Source organism: Oncorhynchus tshawytscha, linkage group LG04, assembly GCF_018296145.1.
Source record: "Oncorhynchus tshawytscha isolate Ot180627B linkage group LG04, Otsh_v2.0, whole genome shotgun sequence".
Classification (NCBI taxonomy): Eukaryota; Metazoa; Chordata; class Actinopteri; order Salmoniformes; family Salmonidae; genus Oncorhynchus; species Oncorhynchus tshawytscha.
The window spans coordinates 64,547,593-64,574,169 of NC_056432.1; the positions used below are offsets into that span (position 1 = coordinate 64,547,593).

At 43.0% G+C, this 26,577-nt stretch overlaps 1 protein-coding gene across 2 annotated transcripts; it reads right to left on the reverse strand.

Moving 5' to 3' along the window:
* Positions 1–5,121: 5,121 nt before the first annotated feature.
* On the reverse strand, positions 5,122–25,028 carry LOC112249185 (aquaporin-9). 2 transcript variants are annotated; one of them, XM_042321062.1, is made up of 7 exons: positions 24,797–25,028; positions 23,274–23,400; positions 16,118–16,255; positions 15,791–15,909; positions 12,436–12,653; positions 6,212–7,512; positions 5,122–6,056 (listed from the first exon to the last, which is right to left on the reverse strand). In XM_042321062.1, the coding sequence occupies exons 1-6, from the start codon at positions 24,911–24,913 to the stop codon at positions 7,350–7,352; spliced, it is 882 nt and encodes a 293-aa protein (XP_042176996.1). In that variant the 5' UTR covers positions 24,914–25,028; the 3' UTR covers positions 5,122–6,056; positions 6,212–7,349. The 2 variants fall into 2 exon arrangements, with proteins under 2 accessions (XP_042176996.1, XP_042176997.1); XM_042321063.1 differs by having other exon boundaries at positions 23,274–23,849.
* Positions 25,029–26,577: the final 1,549 nt, after the last annotated feature.

Sequence of the window (26,577 nt, forward strand, 5' to 3'; positions counted from 1 at the left end):
AAAGGTTTTGTTTTGAGGGTGAAATTTCAACCAAAGGATAATGTCATCATGTTAATACTTGAGATGTGTCTTCAACTTGATTGGAGTCCACCTGTGGTAAATTCACTTGATTGGACATGGTTTGGAAAGGCACACACCTGTCTATATAAGGTCCCACAGTTGACAGTGCATGTCAGAGCAAAAACCAAGCAATGAGACAACTATCTCTGCAGCACTCCACCAATCAGGCCTTTATAATCGAGTTGCCAGATGGAAGCCATTCTTAACCAAAAGGCAAATGACAGCCCGCTTGGAGTCACCAAAAGGCACCTAAAGGACTCTCAGATCATGAGAAAAAAGATCTCTACGGTGAAGCATGGTGGTGGCAGCATCATGCTGTGGGGATGTTTTTCAACGGCAGGGACTGGGAGACTAGTCAGGGTCATGGGAAAGATGAACGGAGTAAAGTATGGAGAGATCCTTGATGAGGAGCGCTCCAGAGTGTTCTGGACCTCAGACTGGGGCGAAGGTTCACCCTGCAACAGGACAACGACCCTAAGCACACAGCCAAGACAACACAGGAGTGGCTTCGGGACAGGTCTCTGAATGTGCTTGAGTGACCCAGCCAGAGCCCGGACTTGAACCCGAACAAACATCTCTGGAGAGTCCTGAAAATAGCTGTACAGCAACGTTCCCCATCCAACCTGACAGAGCTTGAGAGGATCTGCAAAGAATGAAACTCTCCAAATACAGGTGTGCCAAGTTTGTAGTGTTATACCTAAGAAGACGCAAAGCTAATCGCTGTCAAAGGTGCTTCAACAAAGTACTGAGTAAAGGTCTGAATACTTATGTAAATATAATATTTAAGTATTTTATTTTTTACAAATTTGTAAACATTTCTAAAAACCTGTTTTTGCTTTATCACTATGGGGTATTGTGTGTAGACTGATGATGTAAAAAAAAACAATAGAATACATTTCAGAATAAGGCTGTAAAGTAACAAAATGTGGAAAAAGTCAAGGGGTGTGAATACTTTCCGAATGCACTGTAGGCCTAGAGTTTCAAGCTTTGGTTTATTTCTGAATTACTTAAGTTAATAATGTTGGATTCATGTCTCATCTCAACCAAACATCAAAGTTTAAAGAAAAGGACTAAATCAAACTTTATTTAATGTGCAATAAAAAAGGCTGATTTTATTTAGTCCTATTCTTTAACTTAGATTTTTGGTTGAGATGGAGACGTGAATCCAACATATCAATTATTAACATGTAGACAAACTGTAAAGCCTAACTAAGTCAGTGGCACCGATAGAACTTTTTCCAAGCAGAAGATACATCTCCTTCAAATGTTGATGTTTGGTTGCGTTGTCATCCAAACACAATTCAATATGACTTTTGTAATATGGTAAATAGCCTAAAGTTAAGGCATCTTACAAACTAATGTAACAGTATTTATTCAATCTTAAAATGAGTAACACATCCATCGCCTCATTTTAAAGTTACTGTAACTATAAATGTCTTCTTATGTAATCATAGAAAACATGCATGTTCAAGATCCCAGCTCTGTGGAGATCTTCACAATTGCTGTAACAATTACTGTAATAATCTGCCCAAAGTCTCGAATGTCATTTATCAATTGCAACATGTATAGTTAATGTCATTTTAACTGCAATCCAGGACATTTGTTTGTGCTATTAGATGATGCACAGTGATAACACATTAAAACCTCTACGGGATTGGTGTACCCCCGCAGGTAGTTGAGCTAACTTGCGCTAATGCGATTAGCATCACGTTGTAAGTAACAAGAACATTTCCCAGGACATGGACATGTTTAAGCAGAAAGCTTAAATTCTTGTTAATCTGACTGCAGTGTCCAATTTACAGTAGCTATTACAGTGAAAAAATACCATGCTTTTGTTTGAGGAGAGTGCACAACAACAAAAAACATTTATCACGGCAACTGGTTTGATACATTCACATCTGAAGATAAATAATGGATTTACATTCAGTAATCTTGCTCTGATTTGTCATCCTGAGGGTCCCAGAGATAAAATGTAGCATAGTTTTGTTTGATAAAATAAATTGTTATATTCAAATGTAGGAACTGGGTTCTACATTTTGAACCCCGCTGTGTCTGAGGTCCAGTTTGAACCCCTTGCTTCAGGTCCTGAGCTACATGTAGTGAGATTATAGACAGGTTATCTGACAACATCCCGAAAAACTATGTGCACGCTTCAATGGGGCACAAGGACGTATGTTGTTGTGATTCTGGATGGCCAGATAGCTAGCAACAATGACAAGAAGCTGCCATGTGGGGAATCATAGGTGGTTTGTTTCAGTTAGTTTTTACCTTGTTCTTGATACCATTTCTTGTTTTGAGGTATTTTGACTGATGCCACATCTATGCTAATATGGCAAGCTAGCAAACCAACAACTATAACAATGTATTTTAGAGACAACAAGTGCTCATTGTGCAAATGTATTTATGTTTTCAATAAACATTGTGACAGAATATAGTTTACATGTTTGCCCCATAGTTGCTCACTCATCGGTTTTGTTGCTAAACAACCAACCCATCTATAGTATGAGTGTAGCGGGGTGCGTAATTGGCGGCAGATAAGTCAGGCGCAGGAGATAAGAACTGGGTAATAACCGGAGATTTATTAGGCAAAACCAACGGCATCCAGAACAACAAGATAAATGGGCACAAAAATAACCCGTCGTGTGCTCACGGGGAACGTGCACACTACAATAAACAATCCCACACAAAGACATGGGGGGGGGAACAGAGGGTTAAATACACAACAAGTAAATGAGGGAATTGAAATCAGGTGTGTGGAAAAACAAGACAAAACAAATGGAAAATGAAAAGTGGATGACGATGGCTAGAAGACTGACGACGCCGAGCGCCGCCCGAACAAGGAGAGGACCCGACGGAAGTCGCGACAATGAGACAATATACAAATGTTTTTGAGAAAAATAATTTGAAAAATAAAATGTTGTTGAGTAAATTAAAGGTTATTTGTTGATGTAAATATCAAAATGTAGTGATTTTAAGTTTGTGTCATTATATTTGGGGTAGGGTGGGGTTGCAAGAAATTCTTGCGAATAAAAATTGGGTTCCACTGGTGTGGGTCATTTAACTCTGGAGGTGACAAGGTTTGCAAATTCAAATATACATTTCCCAAGTTTGTTTGGAGAGCTATGGTATATAACATGATCTATTCATTTCAGTTTATATGGAGACATTGTTTTATCAAGCAATGATACCCAACTGTTAACTTAAACAAAGTAGTGTATTGTACTTCTGTCTGAGCTCACGTCTTTAGATTAGATGACTAGCGGCAGAGCCCAAAGAGTTAAAGAAACATCCTGTGTCATCTGTGATGTCAGCTGCAGGTTAACCTATGGTAGGTTAACCTAACCTATTGATCATTAAAAAAAACTTTTGCAATTATGTTAGCACAGCTGAAAACTGTTGTTAGGATTAAAGAAGCAATTAAACTGTCCTTCTTTGTTGACTGTTGAGTATCTGGAGCATCAGCATTTGTGGGTTCGCAAAACGCCAGTCTCAATGTCAACAGTGAAGAGGGGACTCAGGAATGATGGCCTTCTAGGCAGAGTTGCAAAGAAAAAGCCATATCTCAGACTGGCCAATAAAAATAAAAGATTAAGATGGGAAAAAGAACACAGACACTGGACAGAGGAACTCTGCCTAGAAGGCCAGCATCCCGGAGTCGCCTCTTCACTGTTGACGTTGAGACTGGTGTTTTGCAGGTAATGAAGCTGCCAGTTCAAACTAGACACTCTAATGTACTTGTCCTCTTGCTCAGTTGTGCACCGGGGCCTCCCACTCCTCTTTATATTCTGGTTAGAGACAGTTTTCGCTGTTCTGTGAAGGGAGTAGTACACTTGGATTAGCTAACACAATGTGCCATTGGAACACAGGAGTGATGGTTGCTGATAATGGGCCTCTGTACGCCTATGTAGATATTCCATAACAAATCTGCCGTTTCCAGCTACAATAGTAATTTACAACATTAACAATGTCTGCACTGTATTTTTTAAATCAATTTGATGTCATTTTAATGGGCAACAAATGTGCTTTTGTTTCAAAAACAAGGACATTTCTAAGTGACCCAAACTTTTGAACGGTTCGTAGATATATATATATATTTTTACAAATATTTGATAAAATATTGAATTTGGCTTTTACTACTATAACCCAGAGAAACGCATTCAATAACACATTCATAAACACATATTCAACCCTTTTGTGGGAAGGCACAAAACTACCTTCATACTTCCATTAATTTTGTTAAACGGGTACTAGTTACCTTCAGACAATGTGCCAACTTTGTGTTTGTGACATTCTCTCCTTTCCACAGTGGGGTCACGTTAGTTTGTAGCCCAAACAGTTTGGACTCTACAAACAGAAGTGGCACATCGATGGTACCGACTTCAGAAGAGTCCTCTGACACTTGAGTCTCTCCTTTCCATAGAGTGACCACTTTATGCTGATGTTTACTGTATTTTGGCAGTTACCTGTGTCCTGAGACCCCTGCAAGTAAACTGGATAGACACAGGCTGGAATTCAATCATCACCTGTATTTGTGATTTAAAGGGAGATGTATAGGTAGGATGCTACCAGTTGAAACTGAATTTAAAGAGTTATTTTCTCTGTGAGTACAGTATGTGAGCTGGCATGAGCCACTGTGAGGGTCCTAGTGCTCTGTCTGTTATTCACACATACAGTGAGATAAACTCTGCAGAGGGGAGGCAACAAACCAGGCTTAAAGAGATAGCTAGATAGAGAGAGAGAAATCATGCCTCATCTAATCTCCATGACATTACATAAGCATTTCCGATTGCTGCATTTTTATAATGTTTTATTCACTCCACACTGCGCTGGGTGACTAAGTGGTTGTACTTAGTGATCGTGACCGGTTTTCTGGCCTGTTATTTTTAGAATTGCATACCGGTAATATTGAATACCTTCCAGTTACTACCAATGCACTTATTCCAGTTCTAGTGGACCACAGTTGTTAGTGACAGTTTCTCATTGAATGTGTGTTTACTTCCCTTAATCAGTAGACCATTAATCATGTGGATTGATTGATCAAGACAGAGACTATGAAAGAAATACACATCAAATATTTATTTTTGTAAAATCTACAAAATTGCCTTTACAAAGAAGTAACTTTTATCAAATAGCATCTGAGAAAAATTGTGTGAGTAAAAGTGCCTTTTATCATTTTTTTAAGTCAAGTGAAGCAACAGAAAAACAACAGCCATAAAACATTGTACTCCTCCAAAGGTTGAATCTCAGGAGAATCAAGCTAGCGTCATGTAGTCATCCAAAGTACATGTAGCAATTTCTTTAAACAAAAAACTAACTACAATAAGAAACTACAGCAACTAAACCACTAAGTAACAAAGGTGCAAAATAATAGAGAAAATCATTTCTAAAGAGCTACATTTTCCCCTACGAATTATATCTGGTTCAGTAGCAAGCCACATACAGGTTATAAAATGCTATGTGTTTCATTGGTGAGGGCTCTTCTGGGAATAGGGAACTAGTGTTCCTCTGCCCAGCCCTGTTCCTCTGCCCACCCATGGCTAAATAACATCACTAGGATGGAAGGACTTGGTTCATTTGAGTGTTTTTGTCTGAGGGCTCTATTCTTGGAAGTTGTACTGATGTTATTCTGTTATTGTCCAGTTCACTATTGGTCATAGTGTAGGAGTTCCTTAGTGGTTAAATCCTAGTCACATCATTGGAGGAATAATGTAATGATTACGATAAACAAACAATTTTTATACATTCCCATATGGCCATTGGCCAGTGGGGTAAACTATCTCTCATTGGACTCTTCATACAGTATATTGTTTATTAAAACATGTCCATGCTAGGTACTGTAGATACTAGGCTTCCCTACTCATGCTAGGTACTGTAGATACTACTAGGCTTCCCTACTCATGCTAGGTACTGTAGATACTACTAGGCTTCCCCACTCATGCTAGGTACTGTAGATACTACTAGGCTTCCCTACTCATGCTAGGTACTGTAGATACTAGCTAGGTACTGTAGATACTAGGCTTCCCTAGCTAGGTACTGTCTAGGCTTCCCTACTCATGCTAGGTACTGTAGATACTAGGCTTCCCTACTCATGCTAGGTACTTCCTTCCCTACTCATGCTAGGTACTGGCTTCCCTAGCTATACTGTAGATACTAGGCTTCCCTACTCATGCTAGGTACTGTAGATACTAGGCTTCCCTACTCATGCTAGGTACTGTAGATACTAGGCTTCCCTACTCATGCTAGGTACTGTAGATACTAGGCTTCCCTACTCATGCTAGGTACTGTAGATACTAGGCTTCCCTACTCATGCTACGTACTGTAGATACTAGGCTTCCCTACTCATGCTAGGTACTGTAGATACTAGGCTTCCCTACTCATGCTTCTATGAAAATGTGTGCACATGACAGCAGGAACGTTATATAAGAGGAAATAATAGTCAGATAAAAAATCATTTAGAAGTGATGCCGTGTCACGATACACAGTTCTGTGCTCAACGAGAGAACGGTGGGAGGCTCATTTCACACACATTGTCTGTTTTTTCTGCACTCTAAAAAAAAAAAAAAAAGACTATGAGCATTTCAAAGCACAAATACATAGATGTGTGTTAGCTATAGCACACATGCAGTGATGAGGCTGTGTGTCGCAGCAGGCAGAGCGATTCACATAACTGTAACAAATAGATGGACGAAGTGAAGCAGAAGACGGAAGACACTCCAGAGAGCATACCATTAAACTAGCTCAATGACAAAAAAATATACACACTTCCTTCCTTCAATCACAGAAACTGTGACTGGCTATTTTCTATGTTGTTAATAACATTTGCCATTAATGTGGTTAATAACATTTACCATCACCTCTGCCTGAAAGATAGAAAATAATGAGATGGTTTCAAACTTGGCAAATTCCTCCTGCAATGAAAAATAGCCCTATACAAGAGATGCAATATAAATTATTAAGAGTAGAATGGATAGTCTGAACACCTGATGATGATGTCATGGGCTAGTAAACATGCCTGAGATCTCAGCTTGTGATTGTGAATTTAACATTACATACATCTTTTCATTTTTTAATGTTTTGGCTCAATTGGCATTCTTTCAGCAGACCTGTCCATGAGAATGCAGAGACTGAGACCTGACCTCAGGTCCCTTAGACAGAGGAAATTACTCTTGTGCAAGCAGAGAAGGTTGTGTCAAGTGTGGCCTCATTGAAGTGAATGTTTAGCCTGTTGAGGGTTAAAGGGGTAGGAAGCTGCCAAGCCTCAGTACCATTGGTGCTCATGGCCTCTCTGTCTAACTCAGGGTGACCATCTCGTATTTGTCCTTGACGTTGTTCTCCCCCTGTTTCTCAGGCTCGGCATGGTGCAGCTCGATGAACAGGAAGTAAATGGCGGCTCCCACCACTCCTCCCACCATTGGCCCCGCTACTGGGATCCACCACCAGCAGCCTCCAGCACTGCACAGACAAGAGGAGATATATAGACAGGGGTTCAGGAGTTTACATTTGACTTTGTAGTGAGTAAGTTCAAATAAACATTTAATACCAAATACACTGGGTCTACAAAACATTAGGAACACCTGCTCTTTCCATGACATAGACTGACCAGGTGAATCCAGGTGAAAGCTATGATCCCTTATAATGTCAATTGTTAAATCCACTTCAATCAGTGTAGATGAAGGAGAAGAAACAGGTTAAAGAAGGATTTTTTAAGCCTTGAGAAAACAGGGTTTGTGTATGTGTGCCATCTCAGAAGGTGAATGGGCAAGACAAAATATTTAAGTGTCTTTGAATGGGGTATGGTAGTAGGTGCCAGGTGCACCAGTTTGAGTGTGTCAAGAACTGCAACACTGCTGGGTTTTCATGCTCAACAGTTTCCTGTGTGTATCAAGAATGGTCCACCACCCAAACAACATCCAACCAAGTTAACCCAACTGTGGGAAACATTGTAGTCAACATGGGCAAGCATCCCTGTGGAACGCGTTCGACACCTTGTAGAGTCCATGCCCCGACGAGGGGGTGCAACTCAATAATGTTTTGTACACTATCTACAGTGTAAATAGTGGTCACCCGCATTAAAGGGACAGTGCAGTCAAAAACATGATTTACCAGTTTTCTTATGATATCTCCACACTATGAGGTTGAAATAACACTGAAATTGTGAAAATTATTATAATGCCCTTTAAGAGTAAGAGCTTATTGAAAAAATGCTTGGAGTTTCAGCCTGTTCAGGTGGGATGGAGTTTTTGGCCGACAGCATTAAATCATAATCTGATCTAATTATTCGGAACAATGACCAGTTGTTTTGTACTTGCATATGTATCCTCCTAATTTGAAGGGGTAAGCAGGGATCATCCTATCCGCCAATCAGGGATGTGTATGAAAATATATTTACAACAGGAAATTATAATTCATGGACATTTTTGTAGGGGGTGATACATTTTTCGAAATATGGGCGTAATACAGTCTTTAATCTCAAAGTGGAAATGACAAACTTTAGAAACCTTTTCAAACTTCAAATACACTACAAGTTTTAAATGTCCTGCATTGCAGGAGAGTTCTCCTACAACAGGGTGATCAAATTAATATTCTACATCTGTATGCGAAACATCTGGTAAGATGTAGTGTGAACACAGTGTAAAGTAGATGGTCAAATACTGTATGTCTGTCACGTTCACTGTCTTCAAACTCCCTGTCATAGATGAGCCAAGGAGCAGCGTGCATGTAATTCCACTTCTTTTAATAAAGTGAAACTTTCACAACAAAAAAACAGGTAAACAGAAACCGAACGTGACGCAACCGTGGCGCACACAAACACATAGAAAATAAATAATTACCCACAACATTAGGTGGGAAAAAGGCTGCCTAAGTATGATTCCCAATCAGAGACAACAATAGACAGCTGCCTCTGATTGGGAACCACACTCAGCCAAAAACAAAGAAATAGAAAACATAGAATGCCCATCCAAATCACACCCTGACCTAACCAAATAGAGAAATAAAACAGCTCTCTAAGGTCAGGGCGTGACAGTACCCCCCCCCCCCGCCGGAGGCTCTGGATTGGGAACCCCCGCTGGAGGCGCCGGACTGCGGACCGTCGCTGCAGTCTCGAGACCGGGGACCATCGTTGTAGGCTCCGGACCGTCGCTGCAGGCTCCGGACCGGGGACCGTCGCTGGAGGCTCCGGGCAGGGGACCGTCGCTGGAGGCTCCGTGCCCTGGATTTTCACTGCAGGCTCTGGGCCATGGATCATCACTACAGTCTCCGGGCCATGGATCATCACTGGAGGCTTCGTGCCATGGATCATCACTGGAGGCTCCGGGCCATGGATCATCACTGGAGGCTTCGTGCCATGGATCATCACTAGAGGCTTCATACGTGGAGCCGGAACAGGTCTCACCGGACTGGAGAGATGCACTGGAAGCCTGGTGCTTGGAGCAGGCACCTGATACACTGGGCTGTGGAGGCGCACTGGAGGTCTCGTGCGTAGAGCTGGCACAACCCGTCCTGGCTGGATGCCCACTTCCGCCCGGCAAATGCGGGGTGCTGACACAGAGACACGGCCTAGGAATGCTCACTGGAGACACAGCGCGCATCACCGCATAACACGGTGCCTGCCTGACCGGTCACATGCTCCCCACGGTAAGCACGGGGAGTTGGCTCAGGTCTTAACCCTGACTCCGCCAATCTCCCCATGTGGCTCCCCCCAAACATTTTTGGAGCTGCCTCTCGGGCTTCCGTGACCAGGTCTTGTCCCCTGCCGTAATCTCCTCCCCGGTCCAGCTCGTCCTCCAAGTTGGCGCACGCTGCTCTGTCTTTTTAAGGTGGGTAATTCTGTCACGTTCACTGTCTTCAAACTCCCTGTCATAGATGAGCCAAGGAGCAGCGTGCATGTAATTCCACATCTTTTAATAAAGTGAAACTTTCACACAAAAAAAATGGTAAACAGAAACCGAACGTGACGCAACCGTGGCGCACACAAACACATAGAAAATAAATAATTACCCACAACATTAGGTGGAAAAAAGGCTGCCTAAGTATGATTCCCAATCAGAGACCACGATAGACACCTGCCTCTGATTGGGAACCACACTCGGTCAAAAACAAAGAAATAGAAAACATAGAATGCCCACCCAAATCACACCCTGACCTAACCAAATAGATAAATAAAACGGCTCTCTAAGGTCAGGGCGTGACAATGTCAACATTTCCCACCCCAGTAGGGTACCCCCAACCATTGCACACAATTGTTCTATTCCAGCTCCAGCACTCAAAAACAAAGCCCCTTAAATCAGGTGTACTGTGCTAAATAGAACAAATAGAATGCCCCCAAAGTGCAGGTTGGGAAACTGTTGACAAATCAGACACCCCATCTACTGAAGAGAAGTCTATAGTGCACTAACCTTCAAATTTATTTATTTTTAAATTAAAATTGAACCTTTATTTAACCAGGTCAGGGAACAAGTTCTCACAATGTGGCAAGATAAAGCAAAGCAGTGCGACAAAAACAACAACACAGAGTTACACATAAACAAACGTACAGTCAATAACCCAATAGAAAATCTATGTACAGTGTGTGCAAATGTAGAAGAGTAGGGAGGTAAGGCAATAAATAGGCCATGGAGGTAAAATAATTACAATTTAGCATTAACACTGGAGTAATAGATGTGCAGATGATGATGTGCAAGTAGAGATAGTGGAGTGCAAAAGAGCAAGAGGATAAGTAACAATATGGGGATGAGGTAGTTGGGTGTGCTATTTACAGATTGGCTGTATACAGGTACAGTGATCGGTAAACTGCTCTGACAGCTGATGCTTAAAGTTAGAGAGGGAGATATAAGATTTTGACTATTTGTTCCAGTCATTGGTAGCAGAGACCTGGAAGGAAAGGCAGCCAAAGGAAGTGTTGGCTTTTGGGGTGACCAGTGAAATATACCTACTGGAGCTCGTGCTAAGGGTGGCTGTTGCTATAGTGACCAGTGAGCTGAGATAAGGCGGGGCTTTACCTAGCATAGACATACAGAGTACCTGGAGTCAGTGGGTTTGGCAACGAGTATGTAGTGAGGGCCAGCCAACGAGAGCATACAGGTTGCAGTGGTGGGTAGTATATGGGGCTTTGGCGACAAAACGGATGGCACTGTGATAGACTACATCCAGTTTGCTGAGTAGAGTGTTGGAGGCTATTTTGTAAATGACATCGCCGAAGTCAAGGATCGGTAGGATAGTCAGTTTTACGAGGGAATGTTTGGCAGCATGAGTGAAGGAGGCTTTGTTGCGAAATAGGAAGCCGATTCTAGATTTCATTTTGGATTGAAGATGCTTAATGTGAGTCTGAAAGGAGAGTTTACAGTCTAACCAGACACTTAGGTATTTGTAGCTGTCCACATATTCTAAGTCAGAACCGTCCAGAGTAGTGATGCTAGTAGGGCAGAAGGGTGCGGGCAGCAATTGGTTGAAGAGAATGCACTTAGTTTTACTTGCATTTAAAAGCTGTTGGAGGCCTCGGAAGTACCAGGGACCCAACGTACCAGGGACAGCTTTGAGGAGGGATGGCAGAGAGAGAGAGAGTCTGCCTCTGACAGTAGGACACACAATGGTGACATTTTTCTGTTATATGAAGCATGGAATATTTATGTGCGGAGAAAGAATCTTACTCTGCCTGCTCACATCTCCAAGCCTTCACATTTATCTTATGTGACTCTTCTTTAGCCCAGCTCTCATTGTTAAATAACTGCTTGTGAATTGCTTCCCCCAGATTTCTCTGGGTACTATGGAAGTTTGCATGGCAAAGTACAGACATTGTAACTAATGACATTTTTCTGTTATGTGAGGCATGGAATATTTATGTGCGGAGAAATAATCTTACTCTGCCCACTCACATCTCCAAGCCTTTTTGAAAATGCAGGAGATGCAAGAGGTTGCTAAAATATTGATTAAGATTGTCAGAAGAGCAGAGATAGAGCGATAGAGCTGCACACTCCTCCTCTTCCTGTAGGAGAGAAGGAGGCCAGGCCGCTGGTATTCACTCCCATGTTTCTCACACTGCGTGCCTAACTCCCAGCCACTGCTGGGGAGGAGGACTAAAAAGCAGAATAATGTGCCTGCATCTCCACTTGGCATGCCCAGATCAGAGAGGGGCTTTCCTGTCACACACACACATACTCTGTTTCTGCGTCTTTATGAATCTTTCAATGTTCTACTGTAAAGTGAGCATGGGCTGTTTGATTTTTTTGGAGAAGAAAGCACATTTTCAATTTCAAAGGGTTTCAGGGCAAAAGGCATCTAACAATGTTTGTGAAATTCTACTGTACTTATGGAGGCCATCCAGCTCACATTTGTGGGACTTGTCTTTTCTCTAGTATAAGCATTGTTGGAAATTACCGGAACACCTCCATGCCCCATCCGGCCACAGCAGTGAAGAGCCTTGGGCCCAGGTCTCTAGCAGGGTTGATGGGATAGCCACAGTTGAGTCCCATGGACACTCCGATGGCCATTATGATCAGGCCAATGCACAGTGGCTCCATCCCTTTAGGAGCGCCAATGTTCTTCCCATCAATAATGGCCAGAATGCACAGGATCAAGGCAGCTGTTCCTATCACCTGGAGACAAGGTATCAACCATGAGTTTGAGATAGCAATGATCAAAACAGATCATTGACAGACATACAGATGTAGGATCTTAATTTGAACCAGTTTGCTACAGCAGGAAAATAATCCTGCAGCATCAAGAACTAACCCTTTAATTATAATCTACATAATAATTCAAGGGTGAGTTTGCCCAAATTACAAATTACATATTGGTTTACTCAACCTGTAAGCAGTCTATGGACAAGGTATGACAGCAGTCCATGCATTTGTTTAGATTTCCTGGCAGTGGATGGCATTGTTTCCAAATGCTAACAGCCTTTTTAAACAATGAATACACTGCAAATTTGCATTTCCTGCAGTGCAGAACAATTCACAGCAACAAAAGTGTGATCAAATTAAGATCCTACATCTGTATTTAGTATATTCATCATCACTACCAAATGAACCATTTGTAGCTACTGCTCATGCTGTCACTGTGATGCCTCCACCAATATTGAAAAGACAGCCTCTCATAATAGCATAACAGTGTAGCTTTTTATGTAATGGTAGATTATAATAGGAGTTGGATACCAGACAGTGACAGGGGGAGAATGGCTTGTTGTTATGGTCTGGGTTTTATAATGACTGTCTGTGGCCAGAAGGACTAATTTGCTGTGATGACCTGTGGCCTTCACTTCCTTTGCCTAAGCCTATAATGGGGCTTCCCCTTTCCCCTGGATGAAGGATAGATGAGGCAGCTTTGAAATCTTTTGAACAGTATCCATATGGTTATATATTAGGAGCAAACCATATTTTGGGTTAAAAATACTCAACAATTGCATTTATTACTGTTCATAGAGGGGAAAACAACTGCTTGAATGTTTGCTTCTATTAAACCAGTTAATGGTTAACTGCCTTGTTCAGGGGCAGAACGGCAGATTTTTACAGTGTCAGCTCGGGGATTCAATATAGCAACCTTTCGTTTACTGGCCCAATGCTCTAACCACTAGGATACCGCACGCGTACCACACACACACACACACACACACACACACAAAACCAGGGTTGGGCTGAATTCAAATTGAAGGCAGTCAATTTAGGAAGTAAACTACAATTACAATTAAATAATTTTTAAAAATGCATTTATTTTCAAAGACTTCTCAATAAACTGAAAAGTAAAGCTATTTATATTAGGAGTTTTTAAAATCCTTAATTTACTATACATTTCACTGCCTTCAATTCGAAACCAAACCTGCATGTGCACACTCAGCTCTTGGGTATTCAACAGAGATGGTTGTTATTGCTCAGCCAGTATTGCTCACAATATATGCATGAGAGCAACAGCTGTTCCGGACGACTGTGTGATCACGCTCTCCGTTGCTGATTTGAGTAAGAACTTTAAACAGGTTAACATTCACAAGGATTACCAGGACGCATACTCAGACCAGCTGGCAAGTGTCTTCACTGACATATTCAACCTCTCCCTGACACAGTCTGTAATACCTACATGTTTCAAGCAGCCCACCATAGTCCCTGTGTCCAAGAATGCCAAGGTAACCTGTCTAAATGACTATCACCCCGTACCCAGTGTCACATCTGTAGCCATGAAATGCTTTGAAAGGCCGGTCATGGCTCACATCAACAACATCATCCCAGACACCCTTGACTCACTCCAATTCGCATACCGCCCCAACAGATACACAGATGATGCAATCTCTATTGCTCTCTACACAGCCCTCTCCCACCTGGACAATAGGAACATCTATGTGAGAATGCTGTTCAATGACTACAGCTCAGCATTCAACACCATAGTGCCCTCAAGCTCATTACTAAGCTAAGGACCCTGGAACTGGACACCTCCCTCTGCAACTGGATCCCAGACTTCCAGACGGTCAACCCCAGGTGGTAAGGGTAGACAACAACACATTCGCCACGCTGACCCTCAACATGAGGGTCAGAGACCTGGCAGTGAGGTGCCAGGACAACAAACTCTCCTTCAACGTCAGCAAGACTAAGGAGCAAATCATGAACTACAGGAAACAGAGGGCTGAGCATGCTCCCATTCACATCGATGGGGCTGTAGTGGAGTGAGACGAGACCTTTAAGTTAATCAGTGTCCATATCACTAAGGATCTATCATGGTCCACACACACCAACACTCCTCTCCTCTTCCCCTTCAGGAGGCTGAAAAGATTTGGCATGGGCCCTCAGATAGAGAGCATCTTGAATGGCTGCATCACCGCTTGGTATGGCAACTGCTTTGCATCAAACCACAAGGCATTACAGAGGGTAGTGCGTGCAGCCCAGTACATCACTAGGGCCGAGCTCACTGCCATCCAGGACCTCTATAGCTGACAGTGTCAGAAGAAGGCCCTGAAAAATGTCAAAAACTCCAGACACCCAAGTCATAGACTGTTCTCTCTGCTACTGCATGGCAAGCGGTACCGATGCACCAAGTCTAAATAGTTAGTTCAACAGTTAACCAATTAGCTACCCAGACAATCTGCATGGACCCTTTTTGCACTAACCTTTTTGACTCATGACATCTGCTGCTGCTACTGTTAGTTATATATCTTGTTGCTTAGTCACTTTATTCCAAGCTATATGTACATATCTACCTCAATTACCTCATATCCATCGACTCGGTACTGGTACCCCGTGTACATAGCCAAGTTATCGTTACTCATTGTGAATTTATTATTACTTTTATTATGTGTTATTACTTTTCTATTATTTCTCTATTTTCTCTCTCTCTGCATTGTTGGGAAGGCTTAGTTACTTACATGCACATGACTGATCTAAATGCATTTGGGGGACCGAGGGGCGCAGTGCTAGAGGCGTAACTACAGACCTGGGTTCAATCACAACCGGCCGTGGTCGGGAGTCCCATAGGGCGGTGCACAATTAACCCAGAGTCGTCCAGTTTAGGGTTAGTTTGGCCAGGGTAGGCCGTCATTGTAAATAAAAATGTGTTTTTAACTGACTTGCCTGGTTAAATAAAATAAAAAATGTGCACATTCACTTATATTCATACTATTACACATGTACTGTCATGTTCTAGCTCAGGGACTTCAAACATAAATCAGGGTGTGTGCCTGTGCGGCTCATATCATTCAGTAACAAAGAGTATTAGGATATGGTTAGATAACCATTGATGGTGCATCTCACACCTGGTCTACGAATCCTCCAAGGACTGAGATGTGCTTGGCAGGGTAGGATGCCCATATATTAGCTGTGGCATTGATGCCAGTAACTTGCATAACTCCTCCTGTGTGTTCCATTAAGGCATCTATGGAAAAGAGAATAGTAGAATTAGCCATTGAGTTTTCCCAATAATGTTAGTGTTAGTAATAACCTATAATGTTCCCACTCCAATAATGATCAACACCTTTCCATTCAAATATCACCCTGGCTAAATGCTATGAATATGGGTTCCATTTAATGAGGATGATGATGATTATGATGATGGTGATGGACATGATGAGAGTAACACCTACCGTAATACAACCCATAGACAGCACAAGATCCAGCGAAGGCACCCAGGAACTGTGCTGCCACGTAGACAGGGAACTTCTTTATAGGCAGCTTGCCCAGGACCACCATGGCCAGAGAGACTGCTGGGTTCACATGGGCCCCTGGAACAAAGTTAAAACTGGAATTAAAAACAAGGTTCAAGCTTATGTAGAAAGTCTGAGACACATTCATTTGTAACCACTATCCTTATCTAGTGGATTCAGTCATAGACACAATTACGGCACAACACTAGGCGGGGCCCAAGGCGGGGACTGAGGCACTGGGTGACCTCAGCGGGGCAACACTGCTGGGGGTTTCAGAGCGCCCCAAACAATAATCCCCAGCGTTGTTCACTAACTGTGGCCACAACAGCCGGCTGAAACATCCGATCGGAATTGGGTCTGACATAATCTGCCTGAATCTGCTTAAGACTCGCGCAAATCCACATATCGTTGGAATGACACACCTCCGCTAACAAGGGTGCTGGTTTACTCTGCCTGTAAATTAGCATCGCCGACATAGGAGTGAAAAGGAGCAGAAGTGTGTTGTGTTCCACTTGGAGAGACTAGGCTGGCGGGGAAAGCTGGAAAGCAGAGTGCCCCGCCCCCCTCCACCACACTAGAGACCCATGTCCCAGTAAAGCTCATTAGTCCAATACCTGTGATCATCATCAGAGATGTCACCTAACAGTGTGAAGGCTTCTCATCCACACATGGGCCCCAGGGTTGAATGGCCCAATCATGCAATAAAGGTTTATATACTGTAGCCTACTACACACTCCAACAAGAATAGCACACATACTGTAGTACTACTCTACTGCAGCTATATACCGTCTCCATCATTACCCACTGAACCAGGATCTGGATCCTCTGTGTCAGAGTGATCAGCTAGTCTGTAATGAAGCAAAGAGGGTTGGAGACGAGAGACTTGTTCTACAGTTTCATTCTTCCTCAGTTCCATTATTCCTCCATATACTACCCGCCACTGCGACCTGTTGTCACGTCCTGATCTTAGTTCACAATCAGAGGCAGCTGTCTATTGTTGTCTCTGATTGAGAACAATACTTAGGTAGCCTGTTCCCACCTGTGTTTGTGGGTAGGTGTTTTCTGTTTTGTGTGTCTTCACCTTACAGAACTGTTTAGTTTCGTTCACTCTCTCTCTTTGTTGTTTTTTGGTTATTGCAGTGTTCAGTTTATTTATTAAAATTAACATGGACACTTACCACGCTGCATTTTGGTCTGATCCTTCCTATTCCTCATCCGAGGAGGACAACGATCATTACAGAACTACCCACCACAAACGGACCAAGCAGCGGGGTAACAGGGAGCCGAGGGTTCAGGACTCCTGGACTTGGGAGGAGATATTGGACGGCAAGGGACCCTGGGCACAGGCGATATGAGGTAAGGCAGCGCAACAGGCACGAGAGGCAGCGCCCCCCAAAATAAAATGGGGGGCGGAGCCAACTCCCCGTGCTTACCGGAAGAAGCGTAGTACTGGTCAGGCACCGTGTTATGCAGTCAAGCGCACGGTGTCACCAGTACGCGCTCAGAGCCCGGAGCGCTATAGGCCAGGCCCCCGCAAGTGCCATGCGAGAGTGGGCATCCAGCCAGGGTATCCTGCGCCGGCTCTGCGTGCTGTGTCTCCGGGGCGCTGGGAGGGTGCAGTGCGCCCTATGCCTGTGCTCCGCCTGTGCCGGGAAAATGTGGGCATTGAGCCTAAGGGAGAGGTGTGAGTGGTATGCACCAGATCTCCAGTGCTCCCCCACAGCCCGGTTCAACCTGTGCCTGCACTCTGGAGTGTCCGGGCTAAAGTGGTCATCCAGCCTGGAGGAGTGGTGCCAAGGCTGGGCACCAGAGCTCCAGTGCTCCCCCACAGCCCGGTCCAGCCGGTGCCTCATCCACGCACCAGGCCTCCTGTAGGTCTCCCCAGCCTGGTGGGTCCTGTGGCAGCCCCACGCACCAGGCTGTCTCTCCGTCTCCTCCTTCCAGGTTCTCCCGCCTGTCCGGCGCTGCCAGAGTCTCCCGCCTGTCCAGAGCTGCCAGAGCCGCCCGTCTGTCCGGAGCTGCCAGAGCCGCCCGTCAGTCCGGAGCTGCCAGAGCCACCCGTCAGTCCGGAGCTGCCAGAGCCGCCCTTCACTCCAGCGCCACCAGAGTCTCCCTCCTGTCCGGCGCCGCCAGAGTCTCCCGACTATTCGGGGCCCGCTTGTAAGGGTCCCCAGTCCGAGGTCGGCGGCGAGGGTCGCCACTCCAGAGGCGCCACATAAGTGGGCCAAGACTAAGGTGGAGTAGGGTCTACGTCCTGCACCAGAGCCGCCACCGCAGTGAAATGCCCACCCAGACCCTCCGCACCTTTGGGGGGGGAGGGGGGGGATTCTGTCACGTCCTGACCTTAGTTCCTTTTTATGTCTCTAGTTTTGGTTTGGTCAGGGCGTGAGTTGGGCTGGGCATTCTATGTTTTTGTTCGATGTTTTGTATTTCTGTGTTTGGCCTGGTATGGTTCCCAATCAGAGGCAGCTGTCTATTGTTGTCTCTGATTGAGAACCATACTTAGGTAGCCTGTTCCCACCTGTGTTTGTGGGTAGGTGTTTTCTGTTTTGTGTGTCTTCACCTTACAGAACTGTTTAGTTTCGTTCACTCTCTCCCTTTGTTGTTTTTTGGTTATTGCAGTGTTCAGTTTATTTATTAAAATTAACATAGACACTTACCACGCTGCATTTTGGTCTGATCCTTCCTATTCCTCATCCGAGGAGGACAACGATCGTTACACCTGCATGCTCTCGTTGGCTGGCCCTCGCTTCATATTCGTCGCCAAACCCACTGGCTTCAGGTCTCTGCTAGGGAAAGCCCCGCCTTATCTCAGTTAACTGGTCACCATAGCAGCACCCACCCACCCACAGCACACGCTCCAGCAGGAATATTTCACTGGTCAACCCCAAAGCCAATTCCTCATTTGGCCGCCTTTCCTTCCAGTTCTCTGCTGCCAATGACTGGAACGAACTGCAAAAATCATTGAAGCTGGAGACTCATATCGCCCTCACTAACTTCAAGCATCAGCTGTCAGAGCAGCTTACAGATCATTGCACCTGTATACAGCCCCTCTGTAAATAGCCCACCCAACTACCTCATCCCCATATTTTTTTCTTTTTTTGCTCCTTTGCACCCCAGTATCTCTACTTGCACATTCATCTTCTGCACATCTATCACTCCAGTGTTAATGCTACATTGTAATTATTTTGGCACTATGGCCTATTTATTGCCTTACCTCCCTAATCTTCCTTCATTTGCACACACTGTATATAGACTTTTGTGATGTGTTATTGACTGTACGTTTGTTTATTCAATGTGTAACTCTGTGTTGTTGTTTGTGTCGCACTGCTTTGCTTTATCTTGGCCAGGTCGCAGTTGTACATGAGAACGTGTTCTCAACTGGCCTACCTGGTTAAATAAAGGTGAAATAAATAAATAAAAATGTCATTTTTGCTCAAGGAAGCTCCTCCAAACATGGCATAAATGTTGGCTTTCCAACACTCTGGTCTGAGTCCTGGGTTGAGTTTTAGAGGTACAGCACAAAGGCTAAGCTTACACTCTGCCAACATTGGATTTTCTAAGATGAAAGCACATTGAGTATGGCTCATATAACACTCATATTAGCTCATATGCTACAGTGTTCATATTATCCTGGGGGTGGGCATTAAAAGCTTTAATCACTTCGTTGCTCTTTTATGTCCCAATTGTGATGGAAATTACCACGGAAATTTCAAATTACAACTCATCATCTCCCATTACATAAAGCCTTGCTGAGACATAATGAAACCCTTGATTGATGATTAAAAACCGCTCTCCACCTTGCTCAGCAAGCTCACCTAAGGCAGCGTGACATTTAAAAAGTGATTCCCCCTAATGTTATCCCTCTGTGTCATTGTTGCTGCCGAAGCGAGAGGGAGAGGACTCTCCTCGCTTTAATCTCTATGGAATGTACCCAATAAAGTCCCCCTGGACATGAGGACACACAACTCCAGCCTTGTAAATCTAGCCGGCACACTTCATCCTCTGACACCAAGAAGCAGCCAGGCATTAGGAATGGGTAATCGAGCTATTACATATTTCTTCCATTTCCTCTGTGCCTCTCCCCCAGTTCGGGTAATACTAAATGGTACCCACGTTGAGTCCAGACTGGTATGGAATACTAACATGATGTTCTCTGTATCGTTTTGCCATGTTGCTGAGTCTCTAGTGATGACCTAGGTCTCCACAGTCCATTTCTGTTACTGTGTGTGGACTTTTCCCCAGGACACAAGTCAGGGTGGAGCACACAGGAGAGTGTTAGTGATTCTTGACTGTACTCTTTACTTTCTCTCCTGTGATCTACAGTTGAAGTCGGAGCTTTACATACACATAGGTTGGAGTCATTAAAACTCGTTTTTCAACCGCTCCACACATTTCTTGTTAACAAACTATAGTTTTGGCAAGTCGGTTAGGACATCTACTTGGTGAATGACACCAGTAATTCTTCCAACAATTGTTTACAGATTATTTCACTTATAATTCACTGTATCACAATTCTAGTGGGTCAGGAGTTTAAAAGAAGAAGTTACACTGTGGTGTTCTGCATTAGCATCGAACAGCCCCCGTGATAAGCAACTTTTCAGGGAAGTTAGGAACAAATATACACATGCAGTTAGGAAAGCTAAGGCTAGCTTTTTCAAAAAGAAATGTGCATCCTGTAGCACAAACTCAAAAAGGTTCTGGGACACTGTAAAGTCCATGGAGAATAAGAGCACCTCCTCCCAGCTGCCCACTGCACTGAGGCTAGAAAACACTGTTACCACCGATAAATCCACAATAATTGAGAATTTCAATAAGCATTTTTCTACGGCTGGCCATGCTTTCCACCTGGCTACCACTACCCCGGTCAACAGCCCTGCGCTCCCCACAGCAAATCGCCCAAACCTCCCCCACTTCTCCTTCACCCAAATCCAGATAGCTGATGATCTGAAAGAGCTGCAAAATCTGGACCAGAATTCCAGAAAATGATGTCATGCCTTTAGAAGCTTCTGATAGGCTAATTGACATCATTTGAGTCAATAGGAGGTGTACCTGTGGATGTATTTCAAGGCCTACCTTCAAACGCAGTGGCTCTTTGCTTGACATCATGGGAAAATCAAAAGAAATCAGCCAAGACCTCAGAAAAAAATTGTAGACCTCCACAAGTCTGGTTCATCCTTGGGAGCAATTTCCAAATGCCTGAAGGTACCACGTCCATCTGTCCAAACAATAGTACGCAAGTATAAACACCATGGGACCACGCAGCCGTCATACCGCTCAGGAAGGAGACGCGTTCTGTCTCTTTGGTGCAAAAGGTGCAAATCAATCCCAGAACAACAGGAAAGTACCTTGTGAGAAAACAGGAACAACAGTATCTATATCCACAGTAAAACGAGTCCTATATCGACATAACCTGAAAGGCCACTCAGTAAGGAATAAGCCATTGCTCCAAAACCACCATAAAAAATCCAGACTACGGTTTGCATTTGCACATGGGGACAAAGATCATACTTTTTGGAAAAATGTCCTCTGGTCTGATGAAACAAAAATAGAACCTTTTGGCCATAATGACCATCTTTATGTTTGGAGGAAAAAGGAGGAGGCTTGCAAGCCAAAGAACCGTGAAGCCCGGGGGTGGCAGCATCATGTTGTGGGGGTGCTTTGCTGCAGGAGGGACTGGTGCACTTCACTAAATAGATGGCATCATGAGGAAGGAAAATTATGTGGATATATTGAAGCAACATCTCAAGACATCAGTCAGGAAGTTAAAGCTTGGTCGAAAATGGTTCTTCCAAATGGACAATGACACAAGCATACTTCCAAAATGACTTAAGGACAACAAAGTCAAGGTATTGGAGTGGCCATCAAAAAGCCCTGACCTCAATCCTATTGAAAATTTGTGGGCAGAACTGAAAAAGCGTGTGCGAGCAAGGAGGCCTACTAACCTGACTCAGTTACACCAGCTCTGTCAGGAGGAATGGGTCAAAATTCACCCAACTTATTGTGGGAAGCTTGTAGAAGGCTACCCGAAATGTTTGACCCAAGTTAAAGAATTTAAAGGCAATGCTACCAAATACTAATTGAGTGCTTGTAACCTTCTGACCCACTGGGAATGTGATGAAAGAAAAAAAGCCTAAATAAATCATTCTCTCTACTATTATTCTGACATTTGACATTCTTAAAATAAAATGGTGATCCTAACTGACCTAAAACAGGGAATTTGTATTTGATTAAATGTCAGGAATTGTGAAAAAAATAGTTTAAATGTATTTGGCTAAGGTGTATGTAAACTTCTGACTTCAACTGTACCTGACAACAGGGATGGACATCATCTCCCACATTTTTCAATCAATGAACAGGTGAAAATGTGGATGTGAGGACATCCATGGAGCCATAACACACATTTACCCAGACATGTGGGAAGTACATGTTGTCCTTTAAGAGTTTAGTACCTGAGAGCAAAGAGAGCCAGACATCGATGGTCAAAGTTCATGGCAAAGTAAAGCCGTTTCATCAAAGACAAACAACCATTGGTGACCTTTGAGTCCTGCTCACATATTTTACCCAAAACCCTTTTTAATATTAAGATCCTTTAATTTGTCAATTGCACAAAATGTTACCTTTGCTTTTAACCCCTCTGAGACACACATGAGCAGGTTTTTGGAGAGGTACAGGGGGCTGCCACACTGGGCACCCGGGAGCTGTTGTTGTGGGGGGTTAAGTGCCTTGCTCAAGGGCAACGGTACACTCTTAAAAGAAAAGGTGCTATCTAGAACCTTAAAGGGTTCTTAGGCTGTCCCCATAGGAGAACCCATTGAATAACTAGTTGTGGCCTTTGTACAGAGGGTATAATGACATAAAAGGATGTATACAAAAGAAGATATAATGACATTAAAAAAAGGCCTGCCCTATAAAGTGAGGTGCTGACCAACTGAAAAGTCTCAACACTAAACACACAAGTTGTGTTGCAACTTCAATCATACTGCAAAATCAACTTTTTGGGATGTTAGAACACTGTATGCTGGCTATGTGCAGAGTGGACTGTAGAAATGGATGTTGTGAATCAAAAGTTATGTAAAGGAGGTATGGTATTCACCTGACACTCCCCCAGCCACGTAGACGGCCATCATCACCCCCAGAGTGAAGCCGATGTGGATGGTCAGGGGTTCTCCCAGAGCTCCCTTACTCAGCACTGTCTGGGCCACCGAGCCACATCCAAAGAGCTGGGACGGAGACAGAGACAAAAAACAAAAGCAAAAACATGTTGGCAGGAGGAAGAAAAAGTTGTTTTTTCATTTCTAATTATGCATAAAAGACTAGTCCTCTTGTTCTACAGCCTTCATTTCTAATTAGATTTTCTTTTAGATCAGTGCGTTCCCCCTGAACCCTGTAAGAAGAATGCCATCGAATATGTCCCATTTGAAGCATGGGAAATTATCATTCATCCTTTCATTGTTTTATTAGAAGGACAAGCAAATCAAAACAAAAGTGTTGAAGGAATGATTTTGTCCAAAAATAGCTGTTTCTGTTGTGAGGAGTGGATTAGTCCATTTATGTTGTGGCGCTGATCAGGATGACCACTGACTCATTGAAGCCACTGAGACTGAGCCTCAGTAAACCCAGCCACTGAGCTGTGCCACTCAGACAGACAGGACAGGATGGGGAGGTGAACCTAGAGGGGACAGGTGGAAGGCAAAAGACAGGTCAGCTTATTAAGGACCCCTGTAGATTTCACCTCAGTAAACAGTGTTTCCCTCCAAGCTTGGTGATGATGGGGAAATGTGTGTGTTTTTACCGCAGTAACAATGCAGAGAGAAAGAGTGTGTATGTCTGTTAAGGGGAAAAATGAACAGTGAATTGGACCAGGTGGTCTATCTTATGCTAATGGTTTCTCTGTAGTCAGTGTAATATAAATCTATTCTCATTCTATATCATATCACTGTATTCATTGGCAAGAAGATTGCAATTGATAGGGGGGGTATGGTTTAAAAATGTATTAAATATTGATGCTGTCATATGATGATTTTCAGCCTACAAGCAACATATAGGGTAGACTTGTTCATCAAATAATGAAGCTTTGCGGAAATATAATGGTATGCAGTATGCTACATAAATTGGGTCTATTTATTCACAGATTAGATACATTCTAAAGAAATATGAATGTCAAATCACTGTGATGATCATACATCATATGGAATGGTGCATGGTGCATGGTGAATGGTGAATGGTGAATGGTGCATGGTGCATGGTGAATGGTGCATGTCAGTAAAGGTTTATTGTGTTTGATCATGTTTTTCTTTATGGCTGAAAACACCAAGCATCCCATTAATTCTCCCCCTCCTATCCCCCACCTGTCATTCTTGCCATTACAACATTCTCTAGATGTCTTAATTATCTCCCAAGTACTTTCTCATACCAGAATTATGGATGAGCACATCAAAGAGAAGCCACATTATCAGGATATATTATCAGCACCTAAACATGTCAAAACATGATATCCCTGTTGACAGATCAAGTCCCCTGAGAACAATTTTGACACCTTATTACCATATTGTTGCTGCTTTAAAGCAGGCTATTAAATGACAGTCAGGTGATGAGGGGTAGTGTCCATGTACTTACTATTAATACGAATATCCCCAGAAATTCTGCCAGGAACTCTTTGATGATGTCCTTCCTCAGGGCACATTGCTCCTTCATTTTTCTTTTTCCCTCAAGTTCCATATTTCCCGCGGACATCTGATGTCTCAGTCTTGTCAGGACAGACAGTTGATAAGTAGTGTGAGTGTGAGCGTGAGTTTGAGCATGGGCGTCTCTCCGGTAGTTTAGGACGTAACCCCTCCTCCCCTTAGTAGCCTACTACACGTGTAGTCAGACATGACCTGTTAATATTTTTCTTCCTTGAAACTGTCCCCCATCACCACCGCTACCGCCAGGGGTGCACTCGTTGGATCTAAGTGCTTTATTGGTCAATAAGTGTTTGATTGGTCAAACTGACTCCAATGGTCAGCAGTTGACTGAATGTGGGCAGTGCGCACATAAATTTATACGCGCGAATTTTAGACAGTGTGCTTTCACTCACAACTTGTCTATTTTCGATCAACAAAGTAATTATTTCAAGTTGTAATTATATGGTTGATAACACTGGGCACAAACTGGTTGAATCAACGTTTTAACGTAATTGTGGTGTGGAATCTATGTGGAAAATACATTGGATTTTAAAAAAAAAGTAAATAATCTGTTGTTCTGAGGCTGGAATTTCAACCACAGGATTTTGCAATCATTGTAACGGATTTTCAACATAGACAAACATTGTATTATATATGTTGAATTTGTACATTTGAAACAAAATCAGATCTTCAAAGTTATAACCACTATCAGAAAAATAAAATAAAATGAGCAGCACTTCCTATTGGAGAGTTGATCAATCTATAGCTATTAATTTGGTCTCCAATCCAGGGTTTTAACTAAGCCCATTTTAGCGTAGATATTTGTCACTGACCACTAACAATGTGCTATTGTGAGAATGATTATTGAGAGATCTCTTAATAACTCAATTCACTGTTGCTATCGAAATCATTCAAACGAGTAGGTTTCACAGAGTTAAACAGCTATTGTTTCAATTCAACTCAGGGTTAAACTTAAAATAGACAATACACAATACATATAGGCCTATGGTTTCAAACTCTGGTTGATTTAAAATGTAATCTTCAAGTTAATATCAACATTTGAAGGATATCTATCTTCTGCTTGGATAGTCCCATCTGTGCCACTGACTTACTCTGGCTTTAATTTCAGTTTGTCTACAAATGAAGATATGTTGGATTCACGTCTCCATCTCAACCAAAAATCAATGTTAAAGAATAGGACTGTCTTTTTGAGTGGGTGAATTGTAATCTCATTAATCAATGTCTAAACCAAATATTTCTCAATTATCCACGTTGAAATGACATGGTGTGCCCAGTGGGATGTTGAGCATAAAACTATGTGGATTTTGAGGGAATGCCATGGAATAGCAGTGGCCTAGACTGTATGATAATGTGACTCATTTGGCTATACATATGTGTTGTTAACTATTCATGTCTTATCATATTGACCCATTTTAATTTCATGAATCCATTTGATGTTAATGAGAATATTGTGTAGAGCCAACCACTGTCCTCTTCTGAGAGTGTTGGGTTAGGGTTAGGCACTTAACCCTAGGCACTTATCAACAAACTCTCACCGTCTCGTGTGAGAATTAGACATTCATCCATGTTTCTCAAACATCACATTTCTAAGTTGTTCCAAATGTCTAATTTCGAAATATTTAAGGTTAAATTTAGGCATTAACTCAGAATGTTTGTTAGGGTTAAGTTTAGGTATCAACTCCGAATTCTTAAGGTTAGGCACCAACTCCAAAT